At 63.1% G+C, this 16,455-nt stretch overlaps 1 protein-coding gene across 6 annotated transcripts in view; it reads right to left on the bottom strand.

The window, feature by feature from the left end:
* Positions 1-16,455, bottom strand: part of GRAMD4 (GRAM domain containing 4) — a 74,423-nt gene that overhangs the window by 24,339 nt on the left and 33,629 nt on the right. For 5 of the 6 annotated variants that reach the window (XM_047065025.1, XM_047065022.1, XM_047065024.1 and 2 more), the window contains exons 2-3: positions 15,404-15,614; positions 11,595-11,715 (exon numbers count right to left, since the gene is read on the bottom strand). In XM_047065025.1, the coding sequence (XP_046920981.1) occupies positions 11,595-11,715; positions 15,404-15,614 (332 nt within the window). The remainder of the gene's footprint in view (positions 1-11,594; positions 11,716-15,403; positions 15,615-16,455) is intronic. The other variant, XM_047065026.1, reaches the window with a different exon arrangement.

Below are 16,455 nucleotides of genomic sequence, written 5' to 3'. Positions count from 1 at the left end.
GGAACGTGGGCAACATGGGTTCTCCTCAGGGTGCTGGGAGGGGATTCCTAGAGGGGATGCAGGTCCACAGATAAAGGCTCAGCAAACGTGACCGCTAGAAACACACCACGTTTCTAAGTCTACACTCACGCGCAGGATCCCCTGGCTCGAGCCCACGGTCCCCGTCTGTCTACTGTCTGTGAAGGCCCAGGGCCCAGCCTGGCCCGAGGAGAAGCCAGGAAAGGCACGGTGAACGGACAGCAGGCGAGCAAGGACGGCCCAGCGAGCTCTCAGGCAGCACACCCAGCGGCGGGAGCAGACGTGTCAGCTGTAGGACGCACACACCGGGACTGGCCGGGAGCCCGACGGCGAGGACACCAGTGGTGGGGGAGGGGCCGCTGCCCTGGCACGAGGCCTCCGGCACCCGAGGGACATCCGCACCCTGCGCGGCGGACCCGCCAGCCCCCACGCGTCAGGCCTCAGCCTTCCCCAGCCCTGCACCGGGGCTCCTGGGGACCCACCCTGAGGGCTCAGGAGGACTGGGAGCCCCACCTGTGGTTTCCGGGCACACACGGCACCGGCTGGGAGGTACTCGGGCGACCGGGGACCCACAGCTTAGCACGTTACCGGCCCGGGAGCTCCGGCCTCCACAGAGACTTCCACTCGGCCCCACACTAAGCCCAGCTGCCCAGAGAGACCACCTGCTCGCACACAACTTCCTCAGCAAACGCCCGCTGTGCGCGTATTATGCAGCAGGCTTCGTCAGAGGGAACACTGCCGTGATGAAGCAACCGCACCCCGGGCAGAGCAGGCATCAGGTGGCCCCTGTGAGCACATCTTCTGTGTATGCTGGCCCCAGGGGGCTGGCCTGGACACAGCTCCCCACTGGCCCTTGGGCCCCTCGGGAGGTGGGTCCCGACACAGGTAGGGCCCGGGGACCCTCTTCCAAGAGGGCGCCTGCACACCGGCAGTGGGAGAGCCCTGCCCTCCCGTGTGCCTACACAGCACTGCCCAGCCTCCTCCCACGGCACTCGCTTCGGAGCAGTGTGGTCCTCCTGTGGTGGGCCTGGTCTAAGCAGGTGCCCGGTCAAGACTCGCTGGATAAGCCAGTGGCTGAACCTCGGGGTGAGCCTCCACGGGGTCCTGTCCACCACGTGCTTACAGGCAGACAGCCCTGGACAGGGGTGAGGGCACCTCTCCCCCAGGGGGAGTGGCCACTGGCCAAGTCAGGTACCCCGGGGGCCACCTCACAAGTGCCCAGATTGGGGTGTTCTCGAGCTTTCCCATCCCAACACCCACACGCACCCCAAATGCCTCTGTGTATCTAGCTCCGTCTGAAGGTCAAGGCAGCTGCGGACGCCTCCCCCATCCACAGGCAGTCAGCCCCTCCTGCATCATTGGCAGGAAACCACGCTTGACTTAACGTGGCCACCCCCGAGCTCCCTTCCCCAGGAGGCCAACCTGCGGAAGCTCAACACGTGGCTGGGTTCCACCACGTGGCAACTGTGGGCCAAGCCTACGTGGACACGTGTGGACACCCAGATTCCGCCCCACGAGCCGCTGGTGCGCTGAGCAGAAAAAGACACGCTCACCATCGCAGGTGGTTTCAGAGACGCGGGCAGCCAAGAGCCAGGTTCTCTTAACACCCTCGGGGGTTAAGCCCCCTCGGCTCGGCCCTGCCCTGCCCTGCCCTGCCCTGCCCAGGATGGAGGCTTGGGACCTCAGCCCCGGACTGGCCCTCGGTCTCCTGGCCTCCCCGGGTCAGGTGCGCCCCCTGCAGAACAGAGACGAACGCACCCCCAGCCCTCACCACCGCGCCCCCCCCCCCCCCCCCAGCCAGTGCGGGGCAGCGGCTCACAGATTCACACCCTAGGACGCAGCCAGGCAAATCTGCCCGTCCCCCTTCCCGGAAAAGAGACATCCACCTCTTCCAGCGCCTCCTCTCCTGGCGGCACAGAGATGTCTGGATAAATAAACCCAACTGGCATTTGGGGCCGTCTCCCTCCCGTTCTCTGAGAGAACAGCTCCCTGCAAGGCCACGCGGCTCTCTCCCCGAGCCTGAAATACCGACCAGACCCAGGGAGGGTGGGTGTTCCGGCCTGTCCCCCCAGCTGGTGACATATTTAGGTCAATCACAGTGCACGGGGCACAGGACACAGCAGCACAACCCTACCCACCCCCCCGCCGCCCCCCCCCCCACGGCCATCGACGTCTCCCTCCTCCCTTCCCGCTGAGTGGCAACTGCTGAGCCGGTCTCACTCCACCCAGCCTCCCCTCGGGGCCGCCTCTGACCCCAACGCCCTCTGACCTCAGAGCCCAGACCACAGTCTTTCCGGCAGCGACCAGCCTTCCTTCTGCACAGCCCGGGCCCCGGGCCTGGACACTCGGCTGCCAGAGCGCAAGGCTCCCGGGTCTCAGCACGGGACCACCTCACGTTGACTCCATCGTCCCATCTCCCCTGACCCTCTGTCTCCCTCTCGCGGGAGCTGCTGTAATTAATCAGACTGGGCACACCGGGTAACCAGGACGGCCCCCCCTCTCGGATGCTTAACTCAGTTACGAGTCCCTTGGGCTACGAAGGTGACACGGTGGCAGGTTCTGGTGATGAGGGCACAGACACTCTTGGGGGCCAGGATTCCGCCCCGCATTCCTTCCTGAGACAAGACTGCGTCCAAGGAGGCCCTACTGGGCCCCGGGAAGGAGGGACGGGTCCCTCCTTCCACCTGCCCCACGGGAATCCACAGGTCACAAAACACAGAACGGACCCCTTTCCTGGGTCAAATGGCCCTCAGGAGATGCAGGGGCCCCAGCAGCCCCCTCCTCCCACCCATCTCCTCCCCACCTCTCTCTGGGCCCCACCTGAAGCAGGATTCGAAAAGTGCCCCGCCAGCCCCGACCACGAGAGCTCTGACTCTCTGAAGTCCCGCTGTGAGAAGCACCAGCACAGAGGACATCCGGTCGCCCACACTTCCACAAGCCCATGCCCTACACGCGCCATTTTGGTGAAGCATGCTCTCAGGCTGTTTGGAGCCCCTCTGTGCCTCTTCGTGGGGGGCAGGCCGCACCCGGCCTGCCTCACGGGCCGTGGGAGCCACCCTTGCAGGGGACCAGATGCCCATCGGTCCACAGGCACCAGCGGCTAAGTTACAGGCGGGGTCCCCAGGAGCGGGAGCCACACCCTGGCACATCAGACCACCAAGTCAGGGCCCTGCGGGGCAGGAAGGGCGGCCTCGTTAGAGACCACCGGGCCCGCCAGGGTCACACGGTGAGGTCCCCAGCACAGTGATTCGCTCCCTTCCAAGGACTGGTGTGGCCACGGGGGTGCTGCAGCAGAACGCTGGGGGCCGCCGGAAGCCTGGGGGAGGCCGTGGGAGCCCAAATGCCTACCGGAGGAGGGAGTCTGAATCCCGAGACCTTCTAGGACCTGGGGGTGCACCTGGAAGACAGGAGTCTGCCCCAGAATTCGTGAATTCCCTCCCTGCACGGCTGTCCAATGGGGCCCCCATGAGAGCGGCGGGCACATGGCACGATGCCACCCACTCCCGTGACAGCCGTTGGGCAGCAGACTCAGGGCAGGGGGAGGCCCGGGGGTGTGGTGAGCCCTGAGGGACGCTCGGACTTTCTAAGCCTTGGCTCCCTCGTCCCAAATGCCCCCTTCCTGCAGCGGCAGGGTCCACACAAGCCAGGTCCCGCTCTAGTGGGGGCGTTCGGGGCCCCTTACAGAGACTGCTGACCGCTGCTTGCCAAGGGACAAGGCGAAATGAGCCACAGACGTGAAGCCCCGAAAACCGCAGGGTGTGGTAAGGCACTCCGTGCAGGGCTCGCGCACAGAGTCCAGCAGGCGCCCCCCCACCCCACCCCGAGCCTGAGAGGCGGGCAGGGTCGGCAAGCCGACCGGGGACCCCGGGCACCTCCTCCACTGCCAGCCCACGGCCACCCGGACTCGGAGGGACAGAGAGAGGACGCCCTGGGCCATGCCCACCACACACCCCGACAGCGTGGGCCACGGCCCAACCCAGCGCCCCAGCCTCCAGGGGAGTCACTGGGAGGAAGGAACCAGCTTCCAGGCTATTTTTAAACGTGTAAAAGTAGAACTCTCAAGCAGGAGTCCTCCTGGCACAGAATCCAACAGCCCCAGCCACAGCCAGAAATAAAAATCAAGTGATAATCCTTAAATAAAACTCCTTCCCACCGGCCGGGCCTGCAAACACGGAGACCGCTGGGAAAGCTGCTCCGGCTGGCCACGTGGGAGGCAGCACACCTGGGGGCCCCAGGCTCCGCCCCCACCCTTCCTCCTGCCCTGCAGCCTGCACCCTCCCCACCCACAGCCTGCCGGCCCAACTCGCCCGCTGGCCATCGCCTCGGACCTTTCTAGAAGGCAGAACCACGTGCTCCCCACAGTGACCAGGTATCAGGCTCTAAGCCGAGGGCACGCCGCTACGTTTAATGACCAGCAAAAAAGCGCCCACGACAACTCCCTTCCCCCTCAGCTTCTCCCGGAGAGACACCGTTCGGGATGGGCAACTTCCGTCCACACGATGTCTCTGACGTGGACTTCGCTTACTGTGGTGCCTCCAACCTCCAAGAATCAGCGACCGTGCTGTCTGGCCCTCAGGGGGCGGCACCTGCCGTGCCGGGCTGCTTAGACACCGGCCTACCGCAGGGTTAGGTCCCTCTTGGGAAACCAGCTGGGGTTTGGGGGGAACAAGCAGCGGGTTAACATTCTTTCCATGTAAAATAATGAGAAATAGGATCTCATCCAGGGTTTTGACCCAGAACAGCTGTCTTTCAGGAACCGACAGCCCCTCGGCACAGATGACGTGGCTTCACGGGGCCGCCTGAGGTCTGGGCTCTGGGGCCCCGGACCCAGAAACAGAAAATGTGTGTGTGCCCATCCCTGGTCCCTCTCTCTTTCCCACCAGCACTTAGTGCCCCGCAGCTGAGCCCGCCATGCCCAGCCCTTCCCCACAGCAATGAGCTATTTTCTAAGCACCTGCACCCTGCACAGCTCTGGGGTGGGGGCCGCCGGGACTCTGCCCCCAACAAGGCAAGACCAGGCCCTGAGTCTCCGAGTGGGTGAGCTCACCAGGGAGCAAATGTGACACATATAAAACACATGCTTAGGGACCAAACACCAGACAGGGTGAGAGCAGGGAAGGGCCTATCTGGAGGACCTGAGCTGTGGTAAGTGCCCGCCGGGACCTGGAAGGATGTGCAGAAGCGTGCCCGGTGGAAGGAACAGTCTGTCTGTCCACTCATCCATCCACCCGCCTACCCACAGACCCACACATCCATCCGTCTATCCGCTCACCCACTCACTCACCCTCCAGCCATCTACCCATTCACCCACTCACCCACTCATCGGCCCATCCATCCATCCACCCACCTACCCACTGACTCATCCATCCACTCACCCACCCACCCACTCACCTACCCATTGACTCATGCATCCATGGACTCGTCCGTTCAAATACGCACTGAGCACCCACAACCACTAGACCACGAGACTAAGCTGTGGGGATACGTAGATACGGCGCCGGCCACCTTCACTCTGTCACACGAGAATCCGGCTCAGTAGAGGAGACGCGACGTGAAGTTCCCACACGGAGCTGGAAGAAAGTTGGGGCAAGCCCACGTCACAGGGCGGCCCGCTGGACCAGTGTGGCCTCGTCCATGGGGGTCTCGGCAGGAGGGGACCAGCCGGGGGGCGGCAGAGGGCGGGGAAGGCAAGGTGCCGTCCCCACGCGGGAGCTCAGGCATGCCAGCGCAAGCGGGATCCCATCCTCCGGCCTCCTCACCGCCCAGGGAGCGGGTGAGGTGTTCAGTGGGTGAATGCGGGGCGTCAACGAGAAAGCTCCCAGAGCTCGCGTGGCTCCTGACGAAACACATCCCACGGAGCTCGGTTCTGTCCTCTTCCAAAGTGCCCGTCAGAGGACACTGCCAGACCCTGGACACAGAGCCGTCAAAATACCACACGGGCAGGCCCGCTGGAGCTTGCTCCCTGACCTCGCCCCCCACCCAAGAGTCCCGTAGCCCTGGGTCCCACGGGGCGAGCCCAGCACCGGCAGGCTCCGGGGGTGGCTCCTCTGAAGGAGGAGCTGGGCAGGCGGGGGGCGCTCAGCCGGGCGCTGAGACGGCCCTGCCTGGGGCGGGGTGAGCTGGGCTCTGTGCTCGTCGAGGAGTCGGGGCCCAACATCCCAACGGATAATGGAAGGGCAGATTCTCACCGGGAGTAGAAGGGATCCGGATCGGCCTTCCTCTTCGCTGAACAGCACCGATTTAACGGCAGGAGCAGAGTCAAACCAACCAACGAAACGCCAGACTCCCAGATGGACACCTGCGGGCCCACATCCACCGCCACGTGGCCAACCCCACGCCGAGCCCTGCAGCCAGTAGGCCTGGAAGGGGGCCTCACCTTGTCTGGACAACTCCCGCCCCCCTCCAAACCGTAAGCAGGCAGCAGGCGGCTCCCAAAGCCCCTGCTGGCGGAGGACTTTGTGGGTGAGAAAGCACTTGCTTGCCCTCAACCACCCAACTGGCTGCTCAGAAACTTCCCTTCCCTCCAGGGCCCTTCCTTGAAGTCTAGGCATCAGAGAGAGATGCTCCAGGCCACGGGAGTGAAACCCTCTCAGGCGGGAAACAGACAGCCACGCTGACCCGCGGTGGCTCGGAGCAGGAAGGGGCGCACCGGGGCTCAGAAGCAAAGGGCGTCCTCTGCCCAGCCACGCTCTGCATGAGCTAACTGCCGTCTGCCCATCTGCGTCCGCCGGGAACCCACACGCATCTGGCACTGGGTGGCGTCGGTGGCCCAGTGAGCACGGTCCCTACACAGTGGGGGCTCAAGACCCCAGGGTGGGCCCCCCAGGGAGGATTCCACAGGCCTTCGCATCAACACAGAACCCGTGCACGGGTCAGGGAGGTTCAGGCTTCGCCTGGCAACCAGGAAGCCCCCAGACCCCGGAGGCCCCATGAGCATTTCCTCCAAGAGCCAAATTCCACCAAGTCCCTTTCGGAGAGAATCTCCTTTCCCAGGGCCCACACCCAGCAGGAGGTGGAGAAAGGCACAGAAACTGTGGACCACTTACTGTGTGCTTGTGCTTAAAAAGCAGTAACAACCGAAATGCATCTCGGGCTAAATGCAAATGCACGATGCTTTTAACTTACTTATGCACTTCTTTAACAAATTTAGGCTCCTGCCTCCAGTCACGAGCCGGGACGCATTTCCAACTCACAGTCTCCACCCTACGTCATTTTCTCTCAGGAACATTTGTACTGTTCAATATTTCATAACCAAGAAAGCCACTGCACACTCGGGCTATTTCCTCCTCCCCACAAAGAACAATAGTCTGCTTTCTGGGAGAAAGTACTACAGATAATTGAATGGAGTTTTAACACCGGCCACTTAGGCGTTTTGCAGAGGGGGAGCTGAGGCCGTGAACGGGTGAACGTCCGCAGCCGGCCGCTACCCGGCGGCCGACTCGAGGACTAGAGGCGTGGGTGCCGACCGCAGACCCAAGCTCCCCCGAGCCCACGTCAGCACCCCTCCTGCGGGGCCAGGGCACAGAGGCCGGTCCAGCAGCAACCCAAAGCACCCTGTGGGTCTCAAGGATGCTGTATATCCTCTCGTGCACGCTCTGCTCCCACAGCTACTGAGTGGGAAGAAACAGCGGAGGAAGAGATGGGCTCTCCTGTGCAGATTCCAACCCGACCGAGTTTTTCTGCAATTAATTCCTCCACCCACACGACCCAGGACGTTGTGCCAGATGCTCAACAGGGGCGGCCGAAGGACCACCTGAAACTATGAACCTGGCCGGAGGAAAGGAACTCGCCACCCAGGGCACAGGCGGTTAAACCCCGCCAAAGCCACACAGCAGGTGTAACGCGGGACAGGGACGCTGTCTAGGTGCCATTCTGGAGGGACCTCCGGGAGGCAATGGAAATGGGAGAAAGTGAGACCGGGATAACATTCATCTAAGGGGGAAGTTAAGAACGTACGTGTTTGTTTCTACAAAAGAGTCAGTAGAAGCATAAGCCGTAAAATCAAAAGACACTGGTTATCTATAGAGGAAAAGAAGGAAGGGGGTGTGCACAGGAAGAGAAACCGATTTCTCTGAATATGCCTGGACTTTGCAACCAGGCAAGCAATTTTAGACGACTGCAAAAATAAGTTTGGTTCTAACGAGGACTCTTTACAATACGTGTCACGGGACAAAAGGACACAGCATCACACCTGTGACACTCTTCACCTGAATCTCATCCTGAGGGAACATCAGACAAACCCAAATTGAGGGACGTGCACTCTTCAAGAACGCCAACACCAGGAAACACGAAGGCAGGCCGTAACCGCTCCAGGAGACGGACCGAAGAGACGGGACGCCTGAACGTAACGTGTGACCGGGGACCCTCTTCTGCTAAAAATTACAGGACAGCACACTGCGACAAACAGTGAGGCTGCCGTAAGGCCTTAGGTTAGATAATCGTGTGGAGTGGACGTTAATTTCTGGAGGTCGGTAACGGTACTGGTTCGGCAGGTAAGAGAGTACCTGCTTTCGGGAAACACACACAGGAGAGCTCCAGAACATCACGTCTGCAGAGGACCACAGGCAGGTGGATGGGAGGAAGGACAGGTGGGTGCACGGATGGACAGATGGACGGATGGTTGGGAACGGGACAGACAGGCAGACAAGCACGACAACCTGGCTGAAAGGACTACAGGGATTCTTTGTGTTATTCTTGTGACCTTCCTGCAAATCGGGAATCGGGTCAAAATAAAAAGTGAACGGAAAACAAGAGTCATCTCTAAAAATCTAAATCACTCACGAGAACTAGGATTTTCAGCCTGAGAGATCAGAGAACAGTCTGACGAGGTCGAGTAAAGGCCCTGGGACGGGAGAACAGGGTCTCGATGGGGAAAAACCGCGCACCAGCACTCGCGGCAGCCAAACGCGGAGGCAACGCAGGCGCCTGTCAACAGATGGACACACAGACACAATGTGGTCCAGTCACACACCCGAACGGCGCTCAGCCTTGCAAAGGGAGGGGGTGCTGCCACGTGCTGCCACACGGCCACGCGGATGAACCTGAGGACATCGCGCCCGACCCCAAAACACAAACACTGTAGGTTCCACTTGCATGAGGTCCCTGCAGAAGCCAAACCCCCAGAGACGGACGGAAGGACGCTGGCTGCCGGGGCTGGGGGAGGGGCACGGGGACTTGAGGTTTAATGGGCACAGGGTTTCAGTTTCACAAGCTGACCACACGGTGACGGCCGTGTGGCACCGCGAACGTGTCAACACCACGAGGTGGCAAATCTTGTGTTATGTATATTTTATCACAATTTTTTTTTAAAGGAAAAAAACGAAAACCCCAGGTATTGGATGTGAATTCGAATGATCTGTGTGAACTCAGGACGCCCTATCTCTGCCCACTGGAAACATCTAGAAACAGTGACAGCAGCGAGTATGCCAGAAGGCTTATTTAGCTTCTGAACACCACTCTCGACCGAAAGGAATCAGGAGAAATGGCTAATTCCAGGACGGGGGCAAGAGACGATGAAGAGCCTGGAGCATCTGTCACACCAGAGAGCTCACGGAGGAGTGACTGACGTCGAAAGGACTCAGAAGCAAAACCGAAGCACCACCCAAGGCCCAGAGGTGGGTCTATCTGGGCCTATCTGGGCACCGACGGGTAGCAGCGATTCAGACACGTCAGCTGTGTTTAAGGCCATGATCGCATGAGGACAGCAAAAAACCCACAAAAGCCCAACACCCTCGATGGTCACCTCTGGGAGATGCTCTAAGTAGGGAATCAGCTCATTATTCTGAAAACCAGACAATAAAGGAAAAAAGCTCAAGCACGTATCCTGCCTCTGCTTATATGAACCATCCCCGGGAGCAACCAAGTAGTTAGGTTTTCAGAACCACGTCGGTGAGCAAATGGAGGACGACTGGAGGGGTCGGGAGTGACCATCCCGGAACGTCCAGGGCACGGCGGATGGAAGCCATGACAGCCAAGGGCGGAAACCACCTCAGGGAAGCCGCCGCCGAGGGAGTCCTCCCGGAGAGCGCCCCGTGTTGAGTCCACGGGGACGCCCTGAGCAAGGTCCGGGCGGAGGCCCCGCCAGGCTGGCCTGGTTTCCTCCACGAAGAGCAGAGACGCAGACAACTGGCAACACAGGAGCCTGGAGAGACGCGCCAGCCGCTCCACGCGGGGCCTGGGTGCCGTTCTCGGAGTTGCGGAAAAACCGGCAGACAGTCGGGGAAATCTGAGCTTAGGACGGGGGTCTGACGACATGAAAAGTAACCTGATGTTTGCAGTTGTGAGTATCAGACTCACGGCATTCGTCTTTAAAACACGGCGAGCTGCCTGCCGAAAATACAGACGAAGGATGAGAGGCTGGCGGGAACCCGCCTGCCGCGGCCGCCTCTCGCTGGAGCTGACGGTGAGCGCGTGAGATGCTCTACCTCTGTGTGTGTCTGAAATGTTCCTAGTTCAAAACGAGTGCCCACAGCTGCCACCCCACAGCTACCAAAACTGACGTGGATGCTTTCGCGACGTGAGCTACCCGAGAGTAAACCAGAAGCTCTTTTGGCAAAACACTGAGGCCGGACCCCAGGGCTCCCCACCACGGCTCAGACACCTGCTGTCACGTGCAGGCGAGGGCCCCCACGTGGCTGCAGAGCAGGGGCGCCCACAGCTAGAGCTCAGTGGACACTCAGTGTGTGGACCCCGAGGGAGAGGTGTCCGTGGGCCGGCAAGGGCACAGCCGCTGGGTCCGGAGCGCGGAAGGAGACAGGAAGGGAGGGGACCTGCCCGCGGACCCTTCCTCCTGGACCCGGTGGCTCCTGGCCAGGAGGCCGCGCCTTCCTCCCTGTATCGTCCCGGCAGCTGTAGCTGCCGCCGTGGCATCAGCCGTGGAGGCTCCACGTGGCGCAGCGGGGTCACATGCGTGGGCGCCGGGGCGAGTCTGCCTGCTTCCGACCCCTTGCCGGCGAGAGGGCTTCCCCGGGAAGGTCACCCTCCCCAGCCCCGCGGTTCCCGTCTGCAGAGCAGGGAGACAGAGGGAGGCGGGACGTCCAATGAGATCGTGTGTGCGAGGACCCGGGAGACGCCTCCGCAGCAGTTTCTACCACTGCCACGCAAGAGGCCACGGCTCACGGCAGCGGGGAGGTGTGGTTAAGCTCGCCGATGGCCCAGATCCCGAGGCGTGCGGCCACCTGACGACGAAATCCTCGGGCTCCCCCTCCCTCCGCGATGCGACAGCAAACAGACCAGAGTGGACAGGCTCAGTCTCTTCGCCAGGCTCTGACCCGTTGTGAGCTAAGTGCTGGAAATGATGCACCGGATTCCCTGAAAGCATGGGACTCTCCAGGGAGCCTTTTATCCCTTCCCGGTGGCGTCCCCCTCACCCCCGAGCAACAACGTCGCAGCTGCGCGGACAAGAGCTCGGGTCTTAGCGGAGCAGCAGACGGAGCCTCAGGAAGCCCGTGCCCACGGGGCCAGGCCCGTCCCCACCACGACCGAGCCCAGGGACAGCGGTCACGGGGCTTCCCCAGCCCAAACAGCCTGTGCGCTTCTGCGGGACGGCATCCTCCCATCCCCCCACCGGTACTCACGTAAGAAGTGCTTTTCCAATAAGGCGATCTCCAGGTGACCTTTGATCTCATTTAATCGGTCAAACTCTGTCCGGTTAAAGTCCTGGACTCCTGCAGCCATGATGAGGGTCCCCGGACCAGCCTACGAGAGATACACCGAGACTCAGAGGAGCCGCCTCGAGGCGTCCCGCGTGCACGTCAACTGGTTCTCCGAGGGGTACCCTGAGGACCCCTCATCTGCAAGGGCCAGGCCCACAGAGCCCCCGGGAAGACAAGGAGGGCCTCTGCCACGAAGCGGGTATCCCTTCACCTCAGCTTCACCCGCCGGTGGAAGGGACATCTTCAGCTGCTGGTGGAGCCCAGGCGAGGTCAGCTTTTAGAAAGGATTAAAAAAAAAAAAAAAAAAAAAAAAAAACCCCACGATGCTAAGCCTCTTGACGGCCACAGCACTCGGGCTGCAGAGGGAAGGAAACCACAGAAACCCAGGCCGGCCAGCGCGGCACCCCCCGGGGAGGCGGGTGAGCCCAGCCACGAGACCTGTCCCCCTCGCGCCCCAGAGCTGGAGTGACAGGACTCCGGGCCGGCGGGGTGGGCACGTCCACGCGCCAGGCTGCGTAAAATCTGCAAGAATGGCGGCTCCCGAGGCGAGCGAACTCCAGACCGGGCCCGTCCCGTTCCACGGAGGGCTAATTAAAACCACCGCCTGACGTCCCCAGGGGTGCAGGGCAGGCTCCGGTTACAGATGACCGCGGCCCGCTGCCACTCGCCCAGGGGCCTGGCACGGTGGCTGCTCGCCTCCTGCTGACGGGAGGGGAAGGGGTGCAGGGCAGGCCAGCGCAGCCAGGCCCCCACCCGCCGGGCGCACAAGGAGCGCTCGGCTCACACACTGGACCCTTCCACGGTCGCCCCCACAGCTGCATCCTGACGCTGACCTGGCCAGAAGCAGCAGCCGTGCGTCCCCCGCGATGCGACGGGGGAGGATGGGACTCTGGTCCTGGTCTCCGTGAGCCCCCTCCAGGCTGGGGGAGGGTGGAAGGGGACCCACAGCCCGGACAGGGCTCGACAGGCCTCGTGACCCCTCCTCCATAGACACAGGCTGCCTGCTCCAGGCCACACCCCAGCAAGGAGATGCTGACGGGTCCCGTGGCTGCCCTGACACTTGACCCGTCGGGACTTTCTCGCTTCGGGGGCGTGAGTCCCCCTGCTGACCTGCACCCCCCACGGCCTGGCAGCAGTGGACACGGGCATTGGGGATACTTCCAGCTGCCCCACCACGAGGAGGAAGGCGCATGCCTGACCCACTCACCCTGCAAACGAGCTCGTCCCTCCCCTGGCCGCCCCTCCCCCTCCCCCTCCCCCTCCCCCTCCCCCATGACGGCCAAGGCAGCAGCCACACAGCGGAGGGCAGAGGCCGGCCAGGAGAGGCGGCTCCGCACCCACGAACGCTCGACTCCATCCTATCCGCCAACTCCTCCCCAAAAGCGGGCAGGATGACCCCCAGTTTATGGGGCCATGTCTGAAACGCTGTGATGCGGGTCAGGCTCTAGGATGCTGGAGTCGAGGCCGTCTGGAACTTGCCCTTGTGCTTCCAGAATCCCTACAGGGCCCCCTCGGGTCTAGGAGAGCCAGGGCCCCTCAGGGTGTGGGGCAGACTGAGCCGAAGCCCAGTGGACGGCAGGAATGGGGAGGAGTGGCTCCGGGGAGCCGAGCGGCTGGCCGGGAGCACCGATGGGGACGGTGGGCCGCAGGTCTGAGCCCCTCTGCGAGCCCCTTCAGCTGACCCCTTCTCGGACCCCGCCCCCCCCCCCCCCCCCCCCGGCCCACGCCCTTGCCCTCAATCACCACGTCCACTTGTCTCCTCGGCCCGGGACACGGAGCGAGAGCAGCCAGTCACAAAAGGGCAGGTGCTATAGGCGTCTCTCACGTGACGTCCCTGGAGGAGTCGCGCACAGAGACAGAGTGGGTGGGTGGGCGCCAGGGGCTGGGGCACGGGTGGGGACAGGGCTTCAGTGTGGAGAGACGATGGCGGTTCTGGAGGCGGACGGGGGGGTGACACGCTCAATGCCGGCGAACAGAACACCCGACCGCGGCTAAAATGGGGAGTTCTACGTTAAGTATGTTTTACCACAGTAAGAAATCTCAAGTGAAGAGAACAAAGTCTAAGCACGGAGGTGTCCAGCCTCCCTCACAGCAAGAGCCGCGCCATCAGAGCCCCACTCTTCACCCGTCAGGCCAGCAGAGCAGAAAGCCTGAGGACGCCCCGAGCCGGTGACAGGCGTGGGACGTGGGCCCTCTCAGGCGGCCGTGGGAACCAGCTGTACCCCGCAGGAGGGCGGCCTGGTCACAGCCACCGGGACGACGGATGCCGTGGACCCAGCACGCCCACCTGGGGGACACGGGGTCACGGGTCACGGGTCGCTTCAGTGGGGAGAGCTTCACGTGTCGATGGCACAACCCTCGTGGGAGCCCAAGCCCAGCGCCCCCGCCACGGACAGAGTCCCGGTCGGCTGTCTGTTCACACAGCCCCTGTGCCCGCCACCCCTCAGACCTCCCCGCACCCTCAGACGTGACCTCAGAGCAGGGCGCGGGCACGGCTGGGCCCCGAGAGCCTCGGCACCATCGGCCGCCACCCCCACGCAGGGGCCGTGCTCTAGGGTGGGTCCGGGTCTCTCTGCAGACAGCACCCAGGGCAAGGCGGCTGCCGCTACGCCCCGGCAGGATGGACAGACGGACGGAGCACGGGGACAGACAGACGGAGCACGGGGACAGAAGGATCCCTGTCACACCCCGGGGTGAGCTCGGACCCGCGCGTGGGGACTCGGCACACTCGACCCAAAGACCACCGTCGGAGCCGTGGCTCCCGGCGCCGGGGGGGCACGGGCCGGAACGGGGGACACACCGCCTTCCTTGCAAGACGAGCCCGTGGCGCTCTGCATCACGTGTACCAGGAGACAAGGCAACAAGGGACTCTGCGGCTGGGGGAGCAGCTGGGGGACCGCGGCCCACACCCCGGCAGGCTCCCCTCCCGGCTCCGCGGCGCCCGGCCCACCTGATCAGGCAGCCCGGCTCCGAGTGAATTCTTCAGTCCCGCCAGGAGCGGACTCGCAGTCCCCGTTCTGGTCTGAGGCATTAATAATGGAAGGAGCCAGGGAGGACGAGCACTCACAGCCCACCCCTGGAAAGGAAACTAGCTCGGGCGCTCAGAGCAGAAACCAGCAGGCCGCCAATACGGATGGCTGTGGGCGTCGTCCCCGGTGACGGGGAGGCCTCAGGCAGCGGTGCCCGCGACGGCGAGCCCCGCGATCACGCCTGGCCAGGGAGCCCGCCCCAGCCCCCGAAGACACGCAAGCTTCCAGAAGGCAGGGCCCACTCAGGCCTAGTTCCCACCGTAGCCACACTGTCTAGCTGCCCCACTAAAGGGCACCCTGCTGACAGGCCCACAGCGGCCAGTGAGGACCCAGCCTGGGCTCGGCCAGCTGCCGAGGGCCGGGAACGTCAGGCTGGGGTCTCTGCCTCACTTCCGCACCAGAAGTCGGCCAGCCACCCAGAAAACCAGTGAGGAAAGAAAAGAAATCCAGCTGCTGGACAGACCCGTGGTGAAGGTCCTCAATCGGTGGGGGGTATGAACCCCGGGCACTGAGGGCCGTTCCGGGACAAGATGAGGACAGAGGGGAGGCCAGCCCGGGCAGGACGGGGCTGCCGAGTGCACGCTCTGCTTGGCCACCCGAGGTCGGGGGATGGCCCCCAGGCCTACACTTCCGGACACGGGGACGAGGCCAAGCAGAGCAGGGGACGTTCCCGCCGCCAGGAGGCCCGCACAGCATACTCACAGGGTCCCTCAGCTCCTCGCTGTCCCGGGGCGAGGTCCGAGGTATTCTCAGGGGAACTTCATCTCCGCATTCGGTGTCCGAGGCATTTGGAGACTCTGCTAGATCGAGGAAGTCATCTCTCTTGTGACCTCTGAACCTGATTTTGTCCAGCCTCCTTAGCATGTTCAGCACTGAGCCTCTCTGCTTTACCTTAACATGACGGTCGGGGTCCCTGCAAGAGAAGGGGGGAGGCTCGGTCACTTGCCTGCCGGCCACCTGCCCACGTGGCACGCCCACCAGCCCGAACACACGGTTCTCCCGCACACACCTCGGTCCCGTGGCCAAGCCCTGTCCTCAGGGAGCGGTCAGTCTGGCTTTTCAAGGAACACTCGGGACCCACCGGCTCCCACCTTGCACCCACCAGCCTGGGTCCCTCCATCACCCCCACTCAGCTGGCCAAGCTCCTACCACTGCCGCCGACCGACATCACCCCCCACCATGTACCCCACAAGACAGGAGGAAGCCAAGTCTGTCAGCAGGACCTTCCCAGCCATAAAGACGGCCAGCCTGGTGCATGGGAGGCCAGAGACCCTGGGTCTCATCAGAAGCCCTCCTAACCAGCCAACCATCAAGGACGCGGTCAGAGCTGTGGCTCCACACGCTGCCCAGACAGAAGCAGACACCCGAAAACCGCTAGAATGCTCGGCATTAGGGCGTCTCAGTGGCTCCCTTCTGAACCCGGTGGGGCCCCGGCTTCGTGTCCCCCGGCTGGGCCTGGTCCCCTCGCCCAGGTCACCACCCAGGCTGCTCTGTCTGCCTAAAGCACCCTCCCGCTCGCCTGGGCAGCCCTTGCTCGGCTTCCAGAGGCGGCTCGTTCTTGCTCAGAGAGGTCGTCCCACACACAAGGGCTGGTCGGGAGCCCCGCACTCGCCCGCCTGCCTCCCCAGCACGGCCCCAGCCCACAGACTGCCCGCCAGGCTCCTCCAGCCGGGAATGACGGCAGCAGAGACCTGACCTGGGGGGTCACACCGAGGGAGGACACGTGTAAGTTCAGACCCACGTGCTCACCCGGG

This window comes from Lynx rufus, unplaced genomic scaffold (assembly GCF_022079265.1).
Source record: "Lynx rufus isolate CCGP_SWC_20201006 ecotype Redwood Valley unplaced genomic scaffold, mLynRuf1.p SCAF_7, whole genome shotgun sequence".
NCBI classification, from domain to species: Eukaryota; Metazoa; Chordata; class Mammalia; order Carnivora; family Felidae; genus Lynx; species Lynx rufus.
The sequence above is the reverse complement of the archived record's forward strand: the minus strand, read 5'-3'. Positions and strand labels throughout refer to the sequence as shown.